This window comes from Typopeltis vanoorti, chromosome 12 (genome assembly GCF_054136105.1).
Source record: "Typopeltis vanoorti isolate ZY-2024b chromosome 12, IOZ_Tvanoo_1.0, whole genome shotgun sequence".
Lineage (NCBI taxonomy): Eukaryota > Metazoa > Arthropoda > Arachnida > Uropygi > Thelyphonidae > Typopeltis > Typopeltis vanoorti.
This window is the reverse complement of record NC_143560.1, coordinates 30,483,539-30,510,986: the sequence shown is the minus strand read 5'-3', so window position 1 is coordinate 30,510,986 and position 27,448 is coordinate 30,483,539. Positions and strand designations below refer to the sequence as shown.

At 36.0% G+C, this 27,448-nt stretch overlaps 1 protein-coding gene across 1 annotated transcript in view; it reads right to left on the bottom strand.

Annotated features, from left to right (window-relative positions):
* The window catches only part of LOC150100659 (death-associated protein kinase 1-like), a 441,829-nt gene that overhangs the window by 153,585 nt on the left and 260,796 nt on the right, over positions 1–27,448 (bottom strand). The window contains exon 13 of the mRNA XM_090401850.1: positions 19,671–19,865. Within this exon, the coding sequence (XP_090257976.1) occupies positions 19,671–19,865 (195 nt within the window). The remainder of the gene's footprint in view (positions 1–19,670; positions 19,866–27,448) is intronic.

The window sequence follows — 27,448 nt, the reverse complement described above, 5'->3', positions numbered from 1 at the left end:
AATTTTATTATAAATTTAGTAGCAGTTTGCACTGATGGTGCCCCATCTATGTGTGGAAAAAATGTTGGTGCTATAACATTTATTGAACAGTATGCAGGTAAACCATTGACAAAATTTCACTGTCTAATTCATGCAGGTTTTGCAGTTTGATCATGTGATTCAAGTAGTATTTGCTCTGGTCAACTATATTCAAGCTCAGGGTTTGAAACACAGAATGTTTCAGGCATTTCTAGAAGAAAATGATACAGAGTACAGGGATCTACCATACCATACTGATGTACGTTGGTTGAGCCGCAGTAAAGTTTTGTCACAATTTGTCGCTCTAAAAAATGAACTATTTGAATTTTTGGAATCTCAAGAAGATATGGAAAAATTCCCAGAAATAATGGATGAAGAACGGAATCAAGATTTATTTTTCTTGTGTGACATTTTGTATCACTTGACTGACTTTAACTTACAGCTTCAAGGAAAAAATAAGTTTTTTTTTTTCAGTTAATGTCTCTTATAAAAGCATTCAAAATGAAATTAAGTTTGTTTGAAAATCAACTTGCTATGAGGGATATGTCACATTTCTTAACTTGTCGACAGAATATTCCATCAGAATATCATTCAATGGTGGGTGGAAAATATAAGAAGTACATATCACTTCTAAGTGAGGAGTTTCAGAAAAGAATGCAATTGAGTAATGAAGACGAAGTCCGCATAAAGGTGATTGAGGATCCATTTTCTATTGAAGCAGGAAATCTAGCTGTTGAACTTCAGAGGGAAGTTATTGATCTCCACTGTTCTGAAAACTATCGGGTCAAGCATAGGGAGAGTACTTTACAAGAGTTTTATTTTATTCTGGATCAGGATAAATTTAAAAGTTTGTTGGATACTGCCTACCAGGTATTTTGTTAGCACATATACTTGTGAACAAACATTTTCGGTGATGAACTTGAACAAAACCAAACAGTGTTCATCTTTAAGTGATATCACTTTAGAGGCCATATTAAGAATGGCCACTTCAAACATGATACCAAACTGATAAAATAGTGGCAACAAACAAATGCAATGTGTCACATTGTGACATTCTGAATCTCACAATGTGACATTCCGTCACTGATATTTCACTGAGAATAAGTGTGATATTCTCAGTGAAATCACTAGTAAACTTTGTGTTTATGTTTAAGTGGTTTTTATTGAGAAATTTTGCAGCTATATCTGTTTATAAATAATTTTGATTATCTTAAAGATACCAAGTAATTTTATAACCTAGGTTTTAATTATTTTTTCCCAAGTAAGCAAACAGACAAGTAAGTCAAGTTTGCGCCTGAACGTGGTTCAAGACTTATGGTGGTGGTGGTGCAACACCAAGGCAACTCGTGGTAAAGATGGATTAAGTTCTGATCACTTTCCTTAGTATATCCCATAAATGTAAAACACATCTCCTAGGAGATGTATGATGTTATACATTATGGGTGGGGGTCATTACCCAGACTGGTTTCAACCTTTATTGAGGTCTCATCAGTGAGCAGGTAGACCCTGAAATGCCAAGCTTGAAGTAATACAGAGCTTATCAATTTTACCTATGCAAGCTGCCACAAGGTGCTTTGACCTTATTAAGAACTCTGGTTTTTCGTCCCTTAAACTCAAGAAAATCGAACAGCAAACCCACACGTTTTCAGATATTATAAAAACATTGTGTTTGGGTTAGGGACTATGAGATGGCAGCACTTGTTATCAGTTCTCTTCACTGCATGTTAATTAAATTAGTGATACCTGTGATTAGCTACCAGTGGAGACTGAATTGCCCACTCAGTCTCCAAGTGTTGTTACATAAGGTATACAGGAATAACTGTTTTTTTTTTATTCCTAACTAATATTAAATCTATGTAAATCAATATGCTTTTTTTGAAAAAAAAAAGTGGCAACTGTCCCCATCATGCTTGCAGGCAAACTAAGTATATTAATTCATACAAATGACCCACTTTTACAAAATGTCGTACAAGTTATTTGTGTGACCATATGACTTAGATGTCACTGAATCCTTGTGGGTAGTAACATTAGTTTGGATCACACAGCAAATGTTTCTCAAAGATAGTAGTTCAGTCAGTATCAGGGTGATACATTCAGTTCAAGAGTATTGGGTTCAAATGACAGCTGGAACTCGAAGAATTATCAGGGCTTTTCAATATAGGAAGATGAGTTAGCTAATCTTATAATTTTTTTCTCTCGTAAACTCAGATTTTTCATAAAAAATGAAAAAAAAAAACAAAAAACAGAGAAGGCGGTTAGGACAGACAATTATTAACAGATATGATTACACTGGCCTCGTAATAGTCTTAGTTGTTAGGTGTAATATCAAATGACCGTACTCATTTCCTCTTAAACAAAGAATACAATGCGTCCTTTTTTTGTATGTGTTTTTACTTCGTGCTCATCTAAGCATATTGGGTTATTTAAGTACTGGTTTCAATGGCTTAATGCCATTACTTTTAGTGAGACCATCAAATTTATTTAAAGAAAGACCCAAAAATGTTATATAGTTATTTTAGGGTTCCAACGAGAGCTTCGTGATCATCCCGACATCACATGTATTATTGTGTGATAATTTCACAAACGAGATTTAGTCGGTTGTTGTAATCCAAGTAATAATAGAACCTTTGGAAGTAAAACAAATTGTGCAAACAAAAACTGAATAAACTATGCAGAAGGATATTATATATATACTGTCTTCATTGTAAGATGAGGGCAGTATGGTAAAAAGAAAAGTTATCAACCCATCATTCGAGATGGCACCATAGATCTTGTATCTTAGTGCGACACTTGCTCTCTTGTCCTTTTCCTGCTATGAGGAAAATCTTACAATTTCAAAGATGAAAATCGGAAATCTATCATCGTCAAAATACTGAATGACAGTTTATTTGAGGGACTATTTTCTTAGCTATTAAGCGAGACCAACAGCACACAGAACAGATCACCATGCAACACTGACTGACAACTGCTGTGGTGTACGAAAACAACCATTTATAAAAAACTTTTCGCATCTTTCTCTCATCCAGAGATTCTTAATTAATAAGGTCAAAGCACCTTGTGGCAACTCGCATAAGTAAAATTGATAAGCTATGTATTACTTAAACCTTGGCATTTCAGGGTCTGCCTACTCACTGATGAGACCTCAATAAAGGTTGAAACCAGTCTGGGTAGCGATCCCCACCCATAATGTATAATATCATACATCTCCTAGGAAATGTGTTTTACATTTATGGGAAATACTAGGAAAGTGATCAGAACTTAATCCATCTTTACCACAAGTTGCCTTGGTGTTGCACCACAACCAAAAGTCTTGAACCACGTTCATGCACAAACTTGACTTACTTCTCTGTTTGCTTACTTGGGAAAAAGGATTAAAACCAAGGTTATAAAATTACTTGGTGTCTTTAACATATATTATACCCAAAGTAAAAAACTTTTCAAATTTTGATTATAATTTTAATTGTAACTCTCTAAAAAATTTAAATATGCATATTAATTAGTATTTACTGTAGACCTACTAACAAATTTACTTAAGTTCAGCTGCAGTGGACTAGTCTAAGATTCAAGGTCCGAAGTGATCTGGCCCTTGGTCAGGTGGTCCAAGTTAGTGTTGGATTGTAGCTTCTGATCGATCAAGTTTTATCGTCTTATAGTTCTCTCTTGTTAGTATTTAACTAGTTGTAGGCTGATATATCATCTGAACATAAAGAAAATTTGTATTATACTGCGCCACTCTAGGTTCTGAATGGCATGAGCAACTTTGATAAATCAACCTTCAACTGTACCAGATTATAAAGCTGATTTTAGGCCGAGATTCTCACTATTAAGCAAAGCTCCTGCTTCTGGTTCGAAATATTTAATGAGCGGTTCAGTGAATGAAAATCAGGGAAACTCTAGATTGATCTTAGATAAAGAAAAACATTTAATGCAGTGTCACATATAATTACATCATAACACAATCTTCCAACAGGGACATTACAATTAAACGAATATAAAACTCTCATTAAGATACTAGTACACTTGTAAAAGGGGGGGGGGAGGCTTCTCTTTATAATCTCATATCTTATCTTATCGACTGCACCATTGCAAACGTTTCGGTTTCCTTTACTTATATATCCTGAGATGCTTTACTTATATATATATATATATCCAGGTGATGCTGCATCAGTGTAATATATCGTCACTTAATTTTATACGTTTCCCCCTTTTATACTCTAGATTCCTACCTTCTGTATTCTATACTCCTTCTACCCGAGAGCAATGGAAATATTTATTTAGATTTATGACTGCGCATCCATGCCTCGATACGGTGCAAGAAATATAGTACTTCCAGTAGGTTATTAAATCTTTCACAACAAAATCTCTTTATCATCCCCAAGTTATCAATTTGCTTTGCAGTCCTGGCCCTATAACTCTCTATTTATCTCAGAAAGGACTCTATTAACCTTTGGGCTCCCACTTTACAGATCCGAGTTTATTTTTTTTTGAATCAGTGCATTGCAAAAGACAAAAAAAATGAGACCAAACCATTATGTACTAATATATAAACATTAGTATATAAACATTTTTCAATACATGAAGTCAAATCTTCATTCATACAAGAAATTCATTGATCTTGAATAATTACTCAAATGTAATAATTAGTGAACTCTCTTATTTTTTTTCTCTAGTTAAATCTCAGATAATGCATTCTATATCACAAATACTAAATATTATTCACACAGAACAAGAAATTTCTAGGTGTGCATTAACAATCGTAATTAGTCATCAACCATGCACCACACACACACACACACATTATATGACTCTTAGATTCTCAACTTAAAGACTTAGTTAATTGATTAATAATCACATTGGTATATTTTATTTCCTTTGATTAGAACAGCTCTTTGATGTGATAATAAGCAATTAAATTAACACACATTACTTAGTGAATTCTCTTATTTTCTTCCCTAATTAAAATCTCAGATAATACATTCTACATCACAAATACTAAATGTCATTCACACAGAACATGAAATTTCTAGGTGTACATTAACAATCGCAATTAGTCATCAACCATGCACCACACACACACATTATATGACTCTTAGATTCTCATCTTAAAGACTTAGTTAATTGACTGGTAATCACATTGGCATATTTCATTCCCTTTAATTAAAACAGCTCTATGATGCGATAATAAGCAATTAATTAACACACATTAATAAAAAAAATCTTAATTAGCCCAATCTTTCTTAGGGAAATTAACTACATTTACATTAAACTCAATAATAATTTTTACACAAATCTACGAGCGTTTCATGTACCTTAAACCACTATTTTTCTATATTAAATAGTTCAGTAGTTCCTTGAGGGGAATTCTCTTAAATCACAAACATAAAATAATTAACATTCAGACTCATGTGGGTCTCTGACCGTCTTGCATATGCCTTCCCTCCTTGTTTCTTTTCCTTTTCTTTTCCGGGGCTACACGGGTTTCTTCTCCGTTCCGTGTTTTCTTCTTTTCCTTGATGGGAGTCACAGGGCACTATCGAGGGATCGCATCAGCCATCAGGATACTGGATAGGTTTCCTTCGGCATCTTTAACTGACTGGCGGGGAACTGCATAGGTTGGTGGGCATGCACATACTCAAACAGAGTGGCAAGGCTTGAACCAATACGGCAAGATTTCTCCTTAGACTGCAACCTCCGGTTTATCCTTGGCTTCGGACTGGAAACTTCTTTCGTGGATGGACTCCCATCTCTCCCCTCCAGAACTAACTGACACCTCTCCTTCTCGACCTCTTGTGGGCAGATCACGCAAGATGAAAACAGGAAGCCATTCTCAACAAAATTCCACGCCTTATATTCTCAATACCCCTGCACTTTGGTTTAAGTTTATTGGACCCCAAATGTCCCTGTACATGTCTTGCGTGTAGTTACGAGAACCCCGCACAACAGCACGTGACTGGTGGTTCTCGAACTTTCGCCGACAAAATCCTATTCTTTCCCTTTGATGTCCTTAATCCGGCTACGTGGGCTACTGGACTTTCTGACTGATGGAGCCCGCCCCTTTTCAATACTGACCTTGAAGGTCACCTGCTACAGGACTCGTAAATACGTTTCAGAAGGAACTGCTGACTTACAGACACTACTCTTGGTTTCAAACATCCTACGTCTGCTCTTAAACAATGAGCGAGTTAATTCCCTTTGGGATTATTTTGATCTTTATACAAAGTTTAAACATACAAAACATAGATACATTATATACAAGGTTTTTAAGGCGTGTTCCTACAGTAAAAATCGATGTACTAGAGATTTTATTAATTTTCGTAACATCGAGTTTTTACACACTACTCAGCTGAGCTTAAAATTTATAATTAAAAACTATATTAACAGATCTTATTCTTCTTGTTACAAAGAACTTCTATCACAAACTTCACTCTGACCAAGGTTACATCTCAAAACATTTTAAATATCAAATCAGTTTAAGATATTCAGAAAGAATACAACTCATGAACCATCAGACATTCATTTGTAATTCTCTAAGCTCAGTTAATCAAAATTAGTTCTTGTAAGTTCAAGATTCCTGAATTACAACAAATAGGCTTCTCACTATTCTCGTTCAGTCAATGAACACTTAATTCAATAATATAGCATTTGTCACTTGAAGAGGGAAAAGTCTTAGCATATCACACATTCAATCTTGACTCGCTGAATACAGCAACTAGGAATAAATTACTTTCGGCGGAATTAATTTTCGTTACTTTTCACTAAGTATAGTAAAGGTAATCTTAACAGGATATAGCTTCATCATACCATAAGGAGATTGAACAACATCTTTAAAGTCCTTGCTGACTTTTGCTTTGTAGTAACAGAAACTTAAAAGAATCTTCTATTTCCACGATTGATTTATAGACTCGGGAGAATATAACCTTTTCTTATATGTATTATCCTATGTCCTGCACTTTTCCACTGCTAGGCGTTAGGAAGTTTTGGTAGAAATCCAACTCCAAAAAAGGTAAGTTAAAATGCCAAGTGGATTCCCAGTCCTTTCTATTCCATTTTCGGCACGTCAAAATCCCCCTTCAATCTCTAGCTACCGTTCTCCATACCCCCCCCCACTCGTTTCTCTTTTTTACTTTCGTTTTCATGTCCACTCGTTCCTTTTTCCTGCCAGTAACTGGTTCTCACTGATTTAGCTCACATCAAACTTGCTTTTCCCTTGGTATATAGTAGTTCATGCTCCAACATGCGCCAGGAAAAATTTGCATGATTTCTCACAACAACCAATCAAATGATATCACAAGGAATCTTCTGGATATATTAAAATTACATACATCACAGTTTCTTATATTATTATTAAAGGAATAAAGCAAATAAAATAAATGACACTTTAATACAGAGTCTTTTCATGTCTATGATATACCCTAAAATTACATAAATAAAATTAATTAACAAAACTCAAAAGGAATTACATGAATAACATTTTATAAGCAAGAGACCAACAAAATAAATGTAATTAAGTCCTGCTTATGATATGGTAGATCATGTTAATTATGAATGAAGTATTATTAATTATAAATATCTTCATTCACAATTTAACATTAGGTTTAGCCCTCAAAGACAATCAAGTTGTGCAGGCCTGAAATAGGCTGTCAGTATGAACAAAACATAAAGAGTGTCAGTTTAATGTGGAGAATGCAAAATTATGCATTTTAGAATAAACAGATTACAAGCTGTGCACCATATTGATGGAACTGTACTCCAGGAAATAGATACAAGAGATAACAAAGACAGTTTCAGGATGTACAATGTTAGTTATGAGGATCGGCTGAGGGAATGTGGATTGCAGAGTTTGGTGAATAGAAGAAGGAGAGGTGATATGATTGAGACTTTTAAACTGTTGAGAGGTGGTTAAAGGGTTGACACTGGGAGTTCTTTTGCTTGGTTGAACAGCAGGAAGGAGTGATGACAAGGGGAAGTTACGAAAGGAAACTGTGAGCAAGAGGGTGAGGAGTGGTTTCTTTGCATGGAGGGTGGTTGAACCATGGAATGCATTGCCTGATAGAGTGGTGAGAGCGAGAACGGTCAATGAGTTTAAGGAGTGGTATGATAGACTTTGTGTTTCCTAGGAGGGACCTCCCATGATGAGTCTTGATAGACCTGTGTTTCCTAGGAGTGACCTCCTGTGATGAGTCTTTTGACTCCTTGGAGACCTGAATAATAATAATAATAATAATAAGGCTTTGTGAAGGGTCAGTGATACCTTAGTAGTAATTTACTATCTTTTATAATAGCGTGACAGCTGATATGATGATTGAATTTTGCAAAGGCATTTGACTGAATACCATATGAAATTCGGTTATGCAAATTAGAAAAAAAGAGGATGGATATTACATTGGTTATGTGGATAAGAGGGTGGTAGCTGGGCAGATGTCAGAGAGTGGTATATGAAGAAATGGAAAGTAGTGTGCCTCAAGATTCAGTGCTAGGACCACTACTTTTTAATTTGTAAATAAATGATACAAGAAATAACCTGAAAGGAAATATTCAGTTGTTTGCTGATGATGCAAAAGTAGGTGGAATAATAGTGAATCAAAGTGATGTGGAGAGCTTGCAGGATGATTTAAATAGGCTGTCAGTATGAACAAAACATAAAGAGTATCAGTTTAATGTGGAGAATGCAAAATTATGCATTTTGGAATAAACAGATTACAAGCTGTGCACCATATTGATGGAACTGTACTCCGGGAAATAGATGAAGCTAGAGAACAGAGATAAGGAAGTTGTTATTCCTCTTTATAAGGGCTTGATACATCCACATCTGGATTACCGTGCTCAGGTCTGGTTTCACATGTTTATTGGGGATGAGGAAGTGATGGAGAGGATTCAGAGGAGGGTTGATAGGCACAAAAGAGGGGATATAATAGAAACATTTAAGTTATGTAAAGATTTTTATAGGATTGATGCAGGTGAAATGTTTCAGCACTTGGCTAGAGGGATAGAAGAAGTCATCCCTGGAAGTTGAGTAAAAGTGTGGTTAGTGGAGAAGTGAGGACTAGATTTTTTGCTTGGGGAGTTGTGAATGAATGGAATGGGTTGTCAGAGTCAGTTGTGAGTGCTTTTCTCTTAATATATATTCAAGGAGGTGTATGATAGATTGTGTGGACAGTTTGGGCCTCCTGCGATGAGTCTTTGGACTGCATGGAAATGCATGTACAATAATAATATAACAATAATAACCTCTTACATGTGGAATTAACACACAGACACCCACACATATACAATAGTACTCAAAAAATGAAACTAGAAAGATACATTTGGCTTAAATAAAATAATTATATTAAAAAATAACATCTTAAAACAGCTCATTGCATCATATATATGGTATTGCATTATTTAACAATATAGTGCTTCCTACTATCTGTACGCTGGTTTTTATGTTATTAACAAATCTGGAATGTTCCATAACTTGAAATAACAGGGGTGTCCAGACAATTATTGGTAGATAGTGTATGTGATGTAGCCTAGTTAAGCAGTTTTATAAGAGGAATTGATGATAACTTGAATATTTTTGAAGAACTGATCAGTCTTGAATTGCTTCATAGAAAAACAAGAGAATCAGACATATTTGAGAAAGTAAAAAAAAAAAAGTAAAAAAAAAAAAAAAAAAATCATGCCTAGAAAATCTATAAGTAGATTCTAGTAAATACAAGTAAATATATCAGATCTACATTAACATACTTTTAAGGGAGTTTTCAAGGAAACAAGAGTTGTATGGCGGATCTGAACTCATACGTGAAAAAACTGGCGCATAGAACATAAAACGTTGGCCACCCCTGCTCTACACCATAGCTCATAACAGCTGCAAAAAATCCATTAACAAATCCAAATCTGATTATGAAAATGCCATTTTGTATATCTTCTTCCTTTCATGCTCTTAGCTCTCACTCATCTCAAGTACCATTATAACATTAACCAAAGATTAGTGAAATCTCCTGTCATCATTCTTCTCCTCTGATTCCCAAACAGATGATCATGGCAAATTATCAAGAACAGCTTACTCCACGCCTACTCTATTCTTTCAACACAGAGAAATCAGAAGAAACTTGAATATTAACAAGTCTTCGGGTATGTTCTAATGGTATCCCTCCTATTGTGCTAAAAACTTGTCCTCTCCTCCAGGATAAAAATCTATCCTATATCATCTTTTTTACTTATTTCTCTAGAAGCTAACTTATAGCATGGAAAAGCCTATATTCAGAACATTCAAAAAAAAAAGAGGAAATGGTGTCCTCCTCCACTCAGGTCATTACTTCTCACTTATCCAACTGCTAATACTATATTAATGTCAAATCTGTCCAACCTTGGAATACTGCTCAACATTTGAGTTAGTAATAAGTTTAGTTTAATCCTTTATCCAAGTGTGAGCAAACAAAGTTTGTGCCTGAAAGTATCTTCAGGACTGGGGTAAAGTAGTGCAACACCAGGCGACTCGTTGCAAAGGTGGAGAAAGCTCTCATCACTCCTATCTCAGTATCTCCCATAATGCAAAGCACATCTCCTTGTGGATATGTGTAATGCTATGTATTAAGGCAAGGGTGATGGTGTTGCACTACCTTACCCCAGTCCTGAAGATACTTTCAGGCACAAATTTTGTTTGCACACACTTGGATAAAGGATTAAACTAAACTTATTATAGTCTAACCAAGAAAAATAAACTCTCAACGTCTTTCTCTGGATCTGGAGTAATTTAATAATAAGGTTGCACACCCTTTGGCAACTCCTACAGGTTAAGATGACCTCTCATTGCTTCTGCCTTTGTATCTCCACTACTGAGCCTGGCTCCGAGACCTCAATAAAGGTCAAAACCAGTATGGGTAGTGGCCCTTGCCTTAATGCATAGCATTACACATATCTGCAAGGAGAGATGTGCTTTGCATTATGGGAGATACTGAGATAGGAGTGATGAGAGCTTTCTTCACCTTTGCAACGAGTTGCCTGGTGTTGCACTACCTTACCCCAGTCCTGAAGATACTTTCAGGCGCAAACTTTGTTTGCTCACACTTGGATAAAGGATTAAACTAAACTTATTATAGTCTAACCAAGTGAAAAATAAACTCTCAACATTTGAGTTAGTGATGCTATCCAAAAGAGAGCAATCCTATTAACTTATGATTTCCTTTCTAATAGATCATTCTAATTACTCTTTCACAGCTATTCTGTTTCTGCTTTATGCCTTTTCTACAGCTATTTTCATGACAATGTTTTGTTGAACCATTATTCTTTTGCTTTCTTCTAAGGCTGTGAGAACATAAGCAGTTGGCAGCCAACATTGTCCAGCTGGAAACCAACTGAACTAACTTCTCTTTCACCCAATCTAATTCTCTTCTTTGGAAAACATCCATCTTATACTATCTTCAAAAATTACCTCCAGTTGTTCAAGAATACATCAACTTCTTGTCCTAACGTTCACATATGGTGCTGATCTGATATAGGTTTGCAACCTTTTCTGTGTGGGTGAAATATGTATGTAAAGTATACCAAAAAAGAAGAGTAGCCAACAGAACAGAGCCTCAGGGCAGTCATACATTCATAGAAAATATGAAAAGTGGAAGCTGTCCATGACACACCAAATATATTCAGAAGCAAAATGACTACCCAATTAAAAAAGATGTAAGACACACCTTATAATGGCAATTTGCTGAACAGCTTGCTATGCCATATCCAATCAAATGAACTTTCAAATTCAATAGTACAGATTTCCCCAAGGTTTTTTTTCCATGGCACATATGGCTGATGTAAGGTATGAGATCTGCTATGCAGCTAGGATGGTAGATGGCAGAATCCACATTGGCAATCGATGAATTACTTCTCCATTATTTCAGAGGACTCAGATAAGGACAAAGGACTGAGAACAGTTTTTTTTTATTTTTGAAATGGGATGAATACAGGTTCATCCATGTGAAGGGTGAAGGAGACAGATGTAAGCCAAAATTTATTTATTTCATATGGAATTCCTCCCCCATCCCTTAGGAGGGGTCGAGCCCTCTTAATGAGCAATTAAGTATGTATTTTATTACTATAGATCTCTATGTGTTCATGGAGCCGTTTATCTGTTCTGATGAAAAACCCAAGTTTCCAGGTGAAAAAACCCTCTACCTCTGTGTAAGAACAGCTAACTCACCTTTAGTCAAAAGAGACCAGATAAAGGTTTCTCACATCATGGACGGGAATCGAATCCAGGTCTTTCCGAACAAAGGGCTTTGTCTATACTGACTGAACTACAGAGGTTCTATGTGAGCCAAACATAAAAGGGTATAGAAACATATAGGAAGTTAATTTAATTGTTAGTTCTTGAGCACTACTTATGAATATAACTGGGAAATACCAGCAGGAACAGAAGACTTTCTGGGCATCTAAAGTAAAGGATATTCAAGATTTTTCTGATCTTTCTCATGAAAGATGATGAAGTGATTTGGGTTCTGTTTTCAACATTTAACTCTTTCAAAGTCAGATTTGGAATGATGATAGCTGTTTCACAATTGTTGCATACTTCAGTGTAGATTAAGATGACATTTTTATCTCCAACAACGTATTTTAACAAGGCCATTTTATGCTTTTATCATATATAGGGATCCCTGAAATCCCGTAAAATACGGGATTGTCCCGTTTTTGGCTAATGCATCCCGTTGTCTCGAGAAAACCTCTGAGACAACTTTTTTGTCCTGTATTTTAGAGTTCAAGACTGAATAACAAAATCGACGAGTTACAATTTCTATTCTATTACAAACATCGCACTCCGTCAATACAGAGAACTGTAGACGCGTCGTTATTTTCTCAAGGCGAGTGATGGCAACACCGCAACAATGATAAGTTCATTAGAACAGTGCGCACGTGCATTGACATTTTGGCATGTGCCATGATATTGGCACAGCTTTAAATAGCACGGAATGGTCTGCTTTGCCCATGCCCTTTTAGAACCTTGCTCCGAGAGAAACAGGTTGGTGCTTGCAGAGTATTAATTACTGTATGGCTACTGTTAAAATGTATGGTTTTTCAATTCTCCTGTGGCCCTGTTGAACGTTGAAAATGCTGAAAAGGAAGTGTGATTATACAGATGCTTTAAAAACTCAATTTCTGTTTTTTAAAAAAATCTACTAAACTGGGCGAGACAGATAAAGCGGAGTGTATGGTTTGTGGTGGCTTGTTTAGCGTCGGCATGGCAGAAAGTCCGACATTACCCAGCACATTGATACGAAAAGACATAAATCTGCATCTCAAGCTAGTACAAGTGCAAAAGTCAGCGATTTCTTTACCAAGAAAGAGATGGGGGGAAGTGGAAAAGAATCTTGCTGCAGAAAAAGCAACTTTCACATGTGTTTTCACAACCACAGTTTTTGATCAATGGATTGTACATCTAAAATAATACGTAAGTTATATGATTATGATAGAAAATTTTCGTGTGGGCAAACAAAAACACAAGCGTTAATTATAAATGTTTTGGCTCCATTTGCAATCAAGCAATTCAAACTGGAAATGGAGAAAGCAAATTATATATCTATCCTGATTGACGCTTCAAAATTAGTCACCCTCAGTCATAAGTGTCCCGTATTTTTTTCCAATGTATCTGGGATTCCTAATCATATAGGAAGAGAATTCTCGACCTTTAGGTATTGTTTAACAGAATATGAAGTTGATTTCTCATTGCTCAATAAGTTCTCCTTATTAAACAATATTCCTCCACCAGAAGGTAGGCACTTGAAGTTGGTACACGTCTCCTTATTAGTTTACCAGATATCAAATATGTAAGCCTATATTATTGTATACAGTGCATATATATGCTTCTGAAGATGTTATCAGCACCATGGCTTTAAACTTATGATAGCATTCCCTTTTAATACGAGGGTGCTCTGAAAAGTTCTCAACCTCAACCATAGATGGCAACACTATCGGCAAGATTTTTTTTTTTCTAAGTTGGAACATCTGTCATTAGCATCCATGTGAAATTGCAAGTCATTCTATTGAGTAGTTTGTTTTATATAGCTGTCTGAGTCAAAAGTGTTGTCTGCATCGCTTGAAATGGATAAAATTGAGTATCGTATGGTTATAAAATTCTTTGTAAAAGAAGGTTTAGCCCGGCATTAGTAAGGTGGGAAAATGTAACAAAAGTGGTAAGGTGGAGTCCCACACTAAATTTGCTTGTGCGCAACAGCCTGTCATCTATGGCATCGAATAGCAGGTTACGGGAGGGGAAAGCTATACTGAGGCATGACTCACTGCCATGCATTGTTAAAAAGTTATAGTCAATTTAAAATCTTTGGGGTATATGACACCCCACCTTACTAACACCGGGTTAATGCCAAAAGAAATTCATTCGAAGTTCATAAAAGTTTATGGGCACTCTTCTCCTTCGTTTTCGACAATTAAGAAATGGGCTGCTGAGTTTAAACTTCAAGGCTGGTATGGCCATGAAGATGAACCATGTGAAGGACATCCATAAAGTGTAACAACACCAGAAATCATCGATCAGGTGCACAATATGGTATTGGATGACCAGCGAGTCAAAGTGTGTAAAATTGCTGAGACTATAGGCATTTCAAAAGAACGTGTAGGATATATTTTGCATGAAGAATTGCAAATGAAAAAGCTTTACGCAAGATGGGTGCCAAGCTTGCTCACAGCAGATCAAAATGCACTCACATGAAAATCTCTGAACAGTACTTGGAGCATTTTAACAAGACATAAAACTGATTTTGTGCATCTATTTATTACTATGGATGAGACTTGAATTCACCATTACACAGCAGTCAAAACAGTGGACAGAAGCTGGTTGTTCAGTGCCAAAGAAGAACAGAGTCAGTTCCATCAGCAGGAAAGGTTATGGCAACCGTTTTGTAATGCTAAAGGCATTTTGTTTATTAATTATCTTGAAAAGGGTAAAACAATAACCATGGAATATTATTCCGATATTTTAAACAGAACTAGACGAAAAAATTCGTGAAAAAAGACCCAGAAGCAAGAAAGAAGAAAGAAAGAAATCATCTTTCATCAGGACAATGCACCTGTCCACAAAGGTGTTTTGGCAATGGGAAAATTAAGGGATCTGCACTATGAATTGTTGGAACATCCACCCTATTCCCTAGATTTGGCTCCTTCTGACTTCTATTTCTTCCCAAAAACTAAAACACTTTCTCACTGGTCAGCGTTTTTCTTCGAATCAAGAGGTAATTGCAGCTATAGAGGAGTATTTTGCAGATCTTACCGAGAATCACTACAGGGACGGGATAATGGTGCGCTGGAGCATCACTGGAATAAATGTATTAGTCTTAAGGGAGATTATGATGAAAAATAAAAATAATTTTCAAATTATATTTCAAATTCATTTTTTCATTGTTAAATCAAGAACTTTTCAGACAGACCATCCTTGTAGTTTTATATTCTTTGAAGATGGGTGTAAGTGCTGGCCATGGTTGATTGACTACTGAATGTGATTCTTTTAATGTGGAGAGGAGTGCACTAAAGCATGTGGGGGAAGAGAAGAAGCAGGAGGAAGTTGTAAAATACAAACTGCTTGCTTTCATAAATTAATGAGAAATGTTCCCAAAAAAAGGCTGTAGCTATTATCATGATCAAGTGGGCTAACATATTACATTTTTTTAAAGGCAGTTGCATACTGCTGATAACTACCAGTGTCTGAATGTCTCCTATTTAAGTTTTAATTTTTGTGAGAAAACTCGTGACTTTTCTTGAGAAGTCTAAAAATGGCATTCTAGCTGAACTTGAATATTTTTGAACACATTTTTGCTTTTAGAAAATCTCTGTAAAAGCATTTAAACATTTGAATTTCGTGAGCATGTGATGACACCTATTATGAATATAGTTCAGTTAAATTCAAGCACTTCTGTCTTATTAATCTGCTATCAGGAAGAAAATATTTGTAATTTTGCACGTATCAGAAGAAATCCCCAAGTCAATGTGGCACATAGTCCAGGACTTTCCAGGGATAGTAAAAGTAGCCAAGTGTGCATGCTGACCACAGGCCATAAAAATTAAATGAAATCATCAAAAGAGACAGACCAATTAGCTAATAATGCAGCTTGATTGTGTAATAGAATGCATTAAGAATAAAACAAGCAGATGATACGTTATTCATGATAAGTAGTTGTGCTGAATATTTTCATGAAGCCTTGAAGCAGTACAAAAAAGGTTTCTGTTTTTCACCTCATAATGATTCTAAATTCTAGACACTATGCAAAATGGTCAATCCCCTCAGATTGAATGAAAGACACTTCCCAACCCTGATTCTTTTTGAAACAAAAAAACTCGCATTGCCATGTGTGTTCGAACACCTCAATTGAGAAGAAAGAGAGGGAGGTGGAGAGCAGATATGTATCACAAATGTGGTGTTGCCCTAAGAGTGTGTGTATGTGTGCATATCCCTGTTTCAAAAAATATCATACAATAGCCAAATTTTGAAAGGATGATGGAAGTGATACAGAACATTCACTATTGTATAAAAATATTGAGAAAGATCTTCAGTAAAACATAATTATGTGTCACAATTTTGGTTAACCTTGAAATGAAAACAAATAGTGTAAAGTTCTGAATGTTCTTATTATTATTATTAACATCTGACCTCCGGGGAGGTACACACCATTGCACACAATGCTCATCTAACCATGCCCTAAACTGATTCAATGTATCTACATTCACAATACACTCAGGCAATGCATTCCACTCACTAACTACTCTTCCTGCAAAGAACCTGTTCCTCACTCCTCTGCTCACACCCTCTTTATACAGTTTTTGATGATGGCCTCTTGTTCTATCCCCCTTTCCCATTCTATGAGAAATCACTTTCATGTCAAACCCTGATAACAACCCCTTGACTAGCTTATATGATTCAATCATATTACCTCCCCTCACCCCTTTCTCCTATTCACGAGACTTTGCACCTTACATTCTCTCAATTTGTCCTTGTACTCCACATTCCGAAGACCACTGACCACCTTTGTGAATCTTCTCTGAACCCTTTCCAACATCGCTGGGTTTTCATGGTGATGAGAATCATCATGAAAACTGGCAAACATATTATTATTTTATTATTATTATCCAGGCCTCCATGGAGTCAAAAGACTCATCGTGGGAGGTCCTTCCTAAGAAACACAAATCTATGAAGACTCGTCGAGGGAAGGTCCCCCCCCCCCAAGAAACACAAAGTCTATCATACCACTCCTTAAACTCATTGACCATTCTCACTCTCGCCACTCCATTAGGCAAGGCATTCCATGGTTCAACCACCCTCCATGCAAAGAAACCACTCCTCACCCTCTTGCTCACGGTTTCCTTTCGTAACTTCTAGGGATGGCCGCTTGTCATCACTCCTTCCCACTGTTCAACCAAGCGAAAGAACTCCCCAGTGTCGACCCTGTAACCATCTCTCAACAGTTTAAAAGTCTCGATCATATCACCTCTCCTTCTTCTATCCACCAAACTCTGCAGTCCACATTCCCTCAGCCGATCCTCATAACTAACATTGTACAGTCCTGAAACCATCTTTGTTATCCGCCTTTGTACCCTTTCCACAGTTAATTTATTCCCTTCAAATCCTGGCGACCAAATCTCAGCCACCTGCATGATAATTCATATGTCTGATGAAGGCTCTTGTCCATCATCCTTGCCCATCATCACTCCCAGATCTTTCATTTCCTGTACCACCAAGTGTATGCTTTGCATCCCATCATTGCTTACCAAATTTCAAAACCTTACACTTTGCAACATTGAACTGACAGTTCCACTTACCTGCCTATTCATGCAATCTATTCAAGTTCTCCTGCAAGACCATAACATCTACTTGACACTGCATTGCTCTCCCCAATTTTGCATCGTCTGCAAATAGCTGCATTTATTAGTTAAACCCATCCCAATATCATTAATATACAAATTGGTCCCAAAACTGACCCCCTGTGGGGTACACCACTACTGACCTTCCTTTTATGGGACACCGCACCGCCATATACAACTTTCTGACACCTATCTGACAGCCAGCCACTGATCCAACTCAGAAGTCTGTTATCCAATCCCATCTGTTTCAATTAAGTTAATAGTTTGTCATATGGGAGTCTATCAATACTTTTGTAAAATCCAAGTACACCACTGTACATGTATCCCCCCCCCCCCCACTGTCCAAGGTATCTGTCACCTTGTTATAGTACATAAGTAAGTTAGTAAAACACGATCTCCCCTTAACAAACCCATGCTGATAACCACAAAGAATACTACTGTTTACAACCCAATTCTGTATCCTACTTCTCAACCATTTCTCTAGTACCTTTAACAACTCCAGATATACAAGTTGACCTATAATTGAAAGCCACAGCCTTATCACCACCTTCATGCAGTGGAACTATTTTACCTTCTTTCTACTCCCTTGGAACCTGTGCTGTTATAAGACTCTTATTAAACAAGCATGCCAATGCTACTGTCATTTCCCTGGAACATTCTCTTAAGATGCGTGGTTATTTTTTAATTTAAATTATTAAAAAAGTCATCAAAGAGAGATTGGCTGGCCTGAATTTTCTCAGGCAGTGAAACAGCTAAATAGCCTTTAAATGTTAATATGCACGAAATACTTGAATCTACTATTTTGTTATAATATGCAATGAAATATAAATATATAATATGTAAACTTAAATTGTACATATTTGGTCTGATGTATTAAAATAAAGAACTTTTATTATTAAAAGACCAGAAGATAAATGATAAAATATACAAAGAGCCAACAAGTTTCACTAGTCACTGTCTAGCATTTTCAAGGCTGAACTGGTGCGAAAACAAATGCATTAAGTTACATTTAAAAACATACACTTTAGTAACTGTTAGGCCGTTACATTTGATCATTCGTGTTTGATGGCGTGCATGTGTTCGAATGCTTCAGTCAGAATCCGGTACATGACCACGTGTTGTGTAGTTTTTTGCATATTGTAGTTCTGTTGGACTGAGAGAGAGATTATGAGATTTTTCCATATGTCTTTAAGAATAATACCTTGATTTCTATTTAAATTATTGCCTGTGCGTAGTACCACAGCTGCTTCTTTTAAAGTTCTGTGTCTGTAGTCATTCTCGATGTAAGGCATAGAACTGTTTTTCCAATCTATAACGTGATTTGATGTTGAGAAATGATGAGCTAAACCAGATGTGATGATTCTATTATGATTGACATCCCCCACATGTTCCTTCTGTCTTATTTCAAAACTTCTAGAAGTCTGACCAATGTAAGAAAGGCCACACGTGCATGGAATTTCATATACTCCAGGACATTTGAAGAAAGGTACCTCATCTTTGGGTGATCTTAAGATTTGTCTGATCATGGTAGTTGGTTTAAAAACCACTCTGATGTTATGAGCTTTTAACATTCTGGCCAATTTTGTGGAAACTGAATTAATATATGGAATGACAGCTGTGGACACATATTGGTGCACTGTAACACATTGTTGGTGGTTGTCTTTAAATAGCCATTTGTTTAAAACGTTAGAAGGGTATCCATTAAGAGATAGAGTGTTAGCTATTAGTGATGATGATAATAATAATAATAATAATAATAATAATAAAAGTTCTTTATATAATATGTATTTAAAAAACAAGTTAAAGAGGAAAAATCATACCTAAAGGTTCCTGAGGGGGTATTCTTGATTGCAGAAACGTAAACCAGAATAAAACCTGTTGAACTTGAACATCATATGGATCACTTAACTTGAATGTTATAATATGAACACAGTTGGTATTGCCAATAAAATGATCATAAAACACAAAATAAGGTTCATGGCCAGAAAATTCCCATAGACTAAAATCTCCAACCCCTGTGAATGAGAGAACTAAAATTAGCAAAAGCATTGTATAACCAGTGATAGATTTTAAATATTTGAATCTGTACAGTAAAAATAGTTCCTTTTTAACTGTAGAGTTGATAGCAGATGAGTTGAAAGGATGCAAAAAATTATCATCATTATCTAATTCTGGGAAAGTTTTGAGGATTCATCAAATAATGTCATTCTACATAATAATATTCATTGTTATTATTTCTCTCATATTTTGCTTTAAATTAATTCAACATAGCTTAATGTGATGTTACCTAACAATAACATCACATTAAGCTGTGACTCTTACCTTCCATTATGCAGTATAGTTGAGCCTCCATAGCTCAGTCAGTATAGACGAAGCCCTTTGGTCAGAAAGACCTGGTTTCAATTCCTGTCCATGACATGAAGAACCTTTATTTGGTCTTTTTTGACTAAAGGTGAGTTAGCCAATCTTATACAGAAGTAGAGGGTTTTTTTTTCACTTGGAAACTTGGATTTTTCGTCCCTCAGAACAGGAAAACCAGTCCCATGAGCATAAATGGACTTACAATCATAAGATATATATATACTTGATATCTTGCTAGGAGGGCTCAACCTGCTCCTAAAGAAATGGGGGAGAAAGAGGTGGGGACCCCATATAAAAAAAATGCAGTATAGTTGACCCTTACAATAGTGAACTCACAGGGACCTAATGAAGAGTTTGTTCTAGTGGATAATTTGCTATAGTCAATTTCTAGCATCATTTGATGCCTTGGAGTTTTGGCTGAAAACTTTTTGGTAGTTCATTATAGTGAGAATTCACTATAAAAGAATACAAACAAAGAATACATACACACACACAAAAAAAAAAAAAAAAACGGCTAGAAATACCATGTCACAAATGCATTTATAAAAAGTTCCATTGATGCATTATTAATCAACCTAAGATGTTTAAGGGGGGGGGGGAATCATTAATTTAGTATAACATCTGGTTAATATGTACTACTCTCACAATGAGTAGAAAGCAACATTTCTACTGTTTATTTATATGTAGAATTGGGAATCTTGTACTTTTGAATTTCATACAAATATAATGTGATATGAAAGGTAGTTAAGTGTGTTGCCTAAGCATGACAATGATGAAATGAGGTGGAGAACAAGGATCATGAATGACATGTTAGCAGAAATGTGTGTAGAGAATGATATACAGTTTGTTAATGCATGGAATGAGTTTAAAGGATGAATTGAACTGTATAAGAGTGATGGCCTTCATTTGAATGGTTTTAGTGTGAGTCATTTGGAGAGACTACTGCTGGAAGGGAGAGTAATGAGGGCGGAGAATGAATCTGAGCAAGTAGGAAGTGATGTGAAAGAGAGTGAGAGAGAATAAGGAAGAAGAGATTGAAGGTACTTATGAATGAATAAGTAGTTATCATGAGTGTAGAGAATGAGAGAACAAGTGTTCAAGACAAACAGGGAAACGGGAAGACTCAGGGTGAAAGGGGGAACACAGTGTGGGAAAGGCTGATGCTCAAAGAGGAAGTGTGTGTGTAGACAAGAAGAGAATGGGATTGCCTGGGATGTAGGGAGAACAGTTGGATTTGAAGAAGGTTCTGGAAAAGAAAAAGAACATTTACGAATTGTTTACGAATGCTAGTAGTGTAAGAAACAAGGAAGGGAAATAAAATGATTGCATTGATTGAGTTCATTCACCCAAAAATTGTTGGAATAAGTAAGACATGGTTGGATGAGGTTGACATCCTGATAGGAAGAGAGATAGAAGGGTATGATGCATTCTCCCCTTGCATCTCTACCTTGTATGGATAGAGGTGAACAGAATGAAATACTTAGTGGGATATTGCTATAGCTAGTACAGGGTAATGACCATGAAATTCACAAGAAAATTAGCCAAGCAATAAGAAAAGGGTGATCATTATGGGTAATTTCAATTATGCCAATATAGACTGGGATGATACGATAGCAACTGGAAGTAAAGAAAATTAATTTTTTGAGGGATAACCATCTCAGAGAGTATGTAACAGAGGACATGGGAGGATGAGGGTCATGAATTTGATCATCTCATCAGAGAATCATTATGAATGAGGTGTCAAATCTCCCTCCAGTTGGTGAGAGTGACCATGCAGTGATTACCTGGGTGGTTGCCAGCCATGTGAGGACTTCTGTGAAGAAACAGTATATGTGAAACTATATGGCTGCTGATAATGATTACGAGAAGCTCAGGAGACAGCATGCAATTACAATATTAGAATTACTTGTTACAAGAAGGTGAGAGCTGCATTAGACAAGAGAGATGGAAACACAGTGGTATATTTAGATTTTGGAAATGCTTTTTTGATAAATTAGCACATGGTAAGCTGACAGTTCAAACTAGAGGAGATGGGGCCCTGGATATTAAATTAGTGCATTGGATTGGAGACTGAAAGAGAAATGAAAGAGATTAGAGAAAGGTAAGGTATAAGCAACCTGTGTATTTGAACAAAATCCCAGAAGAGAAAAGTCACTAGTAATATGCTTCAGGGGTATCTTTTAGCACCATTACTGTTTAAGTTGTATGTTAACGATATTGGGAAGATTTGAATGGGGATATTGAGTTGTTCTGCAGATGATGCAAAGTTAGAAAGAACTATGAAGAGCAGAGCAGATGTTGTGGCCTTACAAGAAGATTTGAATAGACTGAGTGAATGTTGCTAAAAAGAAGTGCAATGAGTGGTACCAGTAAGAGATTAGAGGAAGAAAGGCAAAATGAAAGATCAGAGAGAGTGGAATGGATGAGACTGAAGTGTTTGTTAATGGAAATAGTAGTAGTGGGAGAGATGAAGAGAAAGAGAGAGAATATGAATACAAGAGGGACAGGAAAATGGGGAAAATCAGGGTGGACTGGGAAACACAGCACAGAGAGTGGATAGTGGAAGTAGTAGTGAATGTGTGTATGGGGGATGATCAGTATAGGAATGGAATGAATTGGGATGTGAAGAGAGAGTCTGAGGATATATATATGGAGTAAGTAGTGATAAAAGTGACTGGACAACATCAGGTGTGGTGGGGAAATCACAACCAACAGGCAGTAAGTGTAAGACTGGTTATAGACCTAAAATTGAACAGCTGTGTTTATTTACAAATGGCAAGAACATCTGAAATAAGGGAGATAAAATTCTTTCACTGATTCAGTTTATTCACCTAAAATTTTTTTGGAGTAAGTGAAGCATGATTTTTCACAAGGAGAGAAAAGAAAATAAGAGAGGGGAGTGCTGTTGATGATAATAGCAAAATTATATCACATAAGGTAGGTGTAAAAGCATGAAATAGTGGCAATGGTTCTGAGGCAATGTGGTATGAGATGGAGGTTGAGAGTGTTATGTCGTTGCTTCTCTATATTTTACTGATTTATATCTTCCTATTCTATCTTTCAATCGCTAATCTACTTCTTCAGATATCGGGCCTAATATACTTACATCTAGGATTGTTTCCTTTTCGGATACTGGCAAATTTATATTATGCTGCACCAGCCAGTATTCTATAGCAGAAAAGATCCTTGCTCAGGGAGACAATACTAGATTCTGAGGCGTTCTTACACACTGATTTATTTTAACACGGCCGTATAGATTCAGACTGCAGTCGTGACCTGAATCGATAATTATATACACATTCTAATTCCTTCCCGCCAAAATAGGTTCTATTTTTATAAGTGGTAAATCGGAATCGTAGTCAGGCATGATTCAGGTTTAGGTTTGAGCATTGAGACAATAATTGAATGTATGAATTTCTTTAGTGTAATTTGCTTTGATATTCCAATAAACATGTTTATACATTCAATTATTGTCTCAATGCTAAATAAGGAAACTCGAGTTAGGAGGTTAACATACTCTAAATTAAATCAAAGGTTATAAAGCATGTAAAACACAGTAACTGAGAAATGGGATAGATTGCAAATGGCATGTTAAGCTAAAATTCCTTTCTGCAAGCTATTCATAAGATGACATGACAAACATTCTAATGTTATTCAGTTGCTAAAAATCTACAATCCTAATCTCATTATGCTAATCCAATCACATACAACAAAAAAGACTTCTTCCAAACAATCCTTCTTATTCCAAAAGGGGTTTTAACTATCTAATTAGAGTCTGTCCACAAAGTTCTTTAGAATAATGTTCATAATTTACATTCCCAAATAATTTTCTCTCTTCTATGGAATTCTAAACACAAAATAGAGTAATTCTACTTTATCAAACTTTTTCTGACATCTTTCAACACCACGCGTACATCTAGTTACCTCTTGTTTATTGGCTGTCCTTATGCCAGCTTAGGGGCTATGCTATCTTCATAATTACTGCCGATCATGGACTTGATTTTCGCATCTCAGGAAGCATCTCTATTCCTTTCGATGGGACTTCTCTGCGAGGGCTCGATTCTGCTAGGGCTGGAAATTTCACCTTCAGCTCTGCGTGGAATCCTACAGCATTCTCAGGAAAACTCGCCATCTGACATCATAGCATTGACGTTTCATTCCCCTCAATCAAACCACTGGCTAACTTCCGAACCACGAACCAGGAAAACAATAAGACAAGAGAGAGCCGATACGGTGCTCATCCCCTTATATTCTTCGATTGAGCGTCCCCTTTTTGGAGTCACTTTTGCACATGACCTATATCTTTTCTCCCCTTGGGTTCATCCCTTGCTCTCCCCTTTGCTGTTATGCTCTTGTATTCATGGAATTCGCGTCACTGTACCTTCCGCGTAAGCTAATGCCTACAGCGTTATGCTGGACACGTGTAGTAGTATACCTTCTATGAATTGTTACTTAATATCTATCTGGTGACTCACAGTCATTCTATACAGCTTAAGTGAGGCTTAAAATAAGTTAAATTATTCCCCTTTTAAGACATTCTCTAATTTGATCTTAATATGATCACAATAGATTAAATACATGGTAAATAAAATTAATGTAATTTTATACACATGTGAAGAAGTTTCTCTTTAATTTCAGCTGATGTCCAGGTATTTCTCTTTGTCTGTGTAGTTTAGTATGTTAGATTCCAAATGAATGATTTCTTTGCAAGATTCCTTCATTCAGAATTCATTCAGAATAGGCCAGGGATTGTGGAAGGCAGTGATGAAGAAATGTATAAGCTACTTGGGTTATTGAACAAGGGCAGGGTATCATTATGGATGATTTATGGTAAATATGGTAAATATATATTGGAATGAAGAGATAACATTTGGGAATAAGGAAAACTAATTTCTTGAGTTCTAGTGAGACAACCATCTTAGGCAATATGTAAAGGAAGAGTCATGAAGATGGAGAGTTTTAGATCTGATCGTTTGATCATAGGATGTCCCTCCAGTTATGCAGAATGATCACCTAGGTTATGGCTACCCATATAAAGACTTCTGCGAGGAAAGAATATATGTGGATTTACAAGGCTGGTGATTATGAAAAGCTTAGGAGAGACAACTTGGAGCTAAAGATGAAATGAGGAATAAAACAGGAAGGAAATAAATGTTGCTTGGGAACTGACAAAGAGATACATAACTGCATCAATGTGTGAATGCATTATAATGGGCAAAAGGCAAAATAAGATAGGTATTGAATGGGTAAATGCAGAGATTAAGCATGAAATCTGAAAGCAGAATGTGGAGGCAGCACAAGATGAATAATGGTAATAATCAGTTTCACAGAGAGTATAAAGAACAGGAAAAGTGACTCAGTTGATAAGAATAGCAAAAATACAATATGAGCAGAAATTCGCAAATCAGGACAAAAAAAATCGTAGGGAGTTTTTTCAATATGTGACAAGCAGAAAGAAGAATGATTATAGTGAAATGATGTTAATGGATGAAAGTAGTATACTAGTAACTGTTACAGAGGACACAGTCAAGGGATTCAGTGAGAAATTCATCAGGGTGTTTCATCCTCAGTGTAAAATTAGGAGAAGCTCAAGTGTAGAGGAAACAGGAAAAGACTTACTCGTGCGCAAGCAAGAGGAGTTATATGAGAAGTTAAGTAAGCTTGAGTCAATAAGACAACAGAACTTGATGTCACGTTACCACATACCCGAAAGGAATGTTCCAGAGAGTTAATGTCAGCCTTGGCTTACCTGATTAATAAGAGACGTGAAACAGCACAAGTCCCAAAGGAATGAAAGGAAAGTAAAATTGTTCCAGTTCACAAAAGTGGTGGTGATGGTAAGGCTAAGTCTACAAATTATGAGTGCCGATCTGTATATCTGGAGATGTAGTTAAGGTTTTGGAGAGGTTGATGAGAGCTAGTGATTATCAGCATGGGTTTGTTAAAGAAAGGTCATGATTTACCAACTTACTTATGTTATAACAAGGTGAAGAATGTATTGGACAAGGGAGATGCATATACAGTTATATACTTAGATATATGATAGAAGCATTTAAGTTGGTAAGAGGGAGGGGGGGGTAGAACAAAGTACCACCCCTGGAAACTGTATAAGGAGGACGAAAGTAAGGGCATAAGGGATAGGTTCTTTGCATGGAGAGTGGCTGATGAGTGGAATGCATTGCCTGATATTGTGAAGAATATGGATACATTGAATAAGTTTAAAGTATGGTTTGATCCACTTTGCATGTGCTAATATATATCTTTCGTGATGAGTCTTTTCACTCCAATAGAGGACTGGTGTTAATAATAACATGTTTACAATCTATTTGTTATGTCTTCATACATGTCCCAGAAATTTCAGCTTTCTTTTTATGATTGTCTTCTTCACTATTTGATTCTCTTTATTGAATGCACGACTACTTTGTTGGTTTTTCTTTTTTATCAATTTACTCCTAATAATACTCTCCAGCACATTGCAAACACTTCATTTTTTTTTCCCTCAGTTTTCTGCTGTAATAGTCCAAGTCTCAAAACCATATAAGAACACACTACAAACAAATGTTTTCATAAATCTTTACCATAAATACTTATAAAATTATCTATTTTTCTTTATTACTCTTTTGACTCTTTTGACCATACCATCATTTCATATTTTGCTGCATTTATCTTAAGTCCATAATCTGATAAAATATCATCTATTCTAGATAATATTTGTTTTAAATGATGTTCATAATCAACTAATACAGCTGCATCATCATCGGTAAAACATATTATAGTATCTGTACTCCACATACCATTTACCCTCTTCACCTTATTTTATTACTTTCATGGTGTTCTCTATATGTGGGTTGAAAAGCAAAGGTGATGATGCACAACTTTGTCTTGCATCTTTTTCTACTCCTACAGTTGCTTCATTTTCCTGTACAGGTAACTCTTGTTACACATGAAGGTTGTGTTCTTTCAAATACTCACTGATGAGAATCAGTGAGTATTGGAAAGCACAAAAAACAGAAGACTTATAACATGGATAAATAGAGGTTGCATTCCAAATGAGTGAGATTCTGATCTTTGAAGATTAATTTAATCAAAAATACACTTCTTTTTCATACATATTAAAGCATAGAAGTAATAAATATAATATTCAGTATATACAAACCAAATAACTATTAAAGCATTATTTTCAAGATTAATACATCATACAACTCTCCTGAAAATATCTGCTGAAAATCTGTGTTGT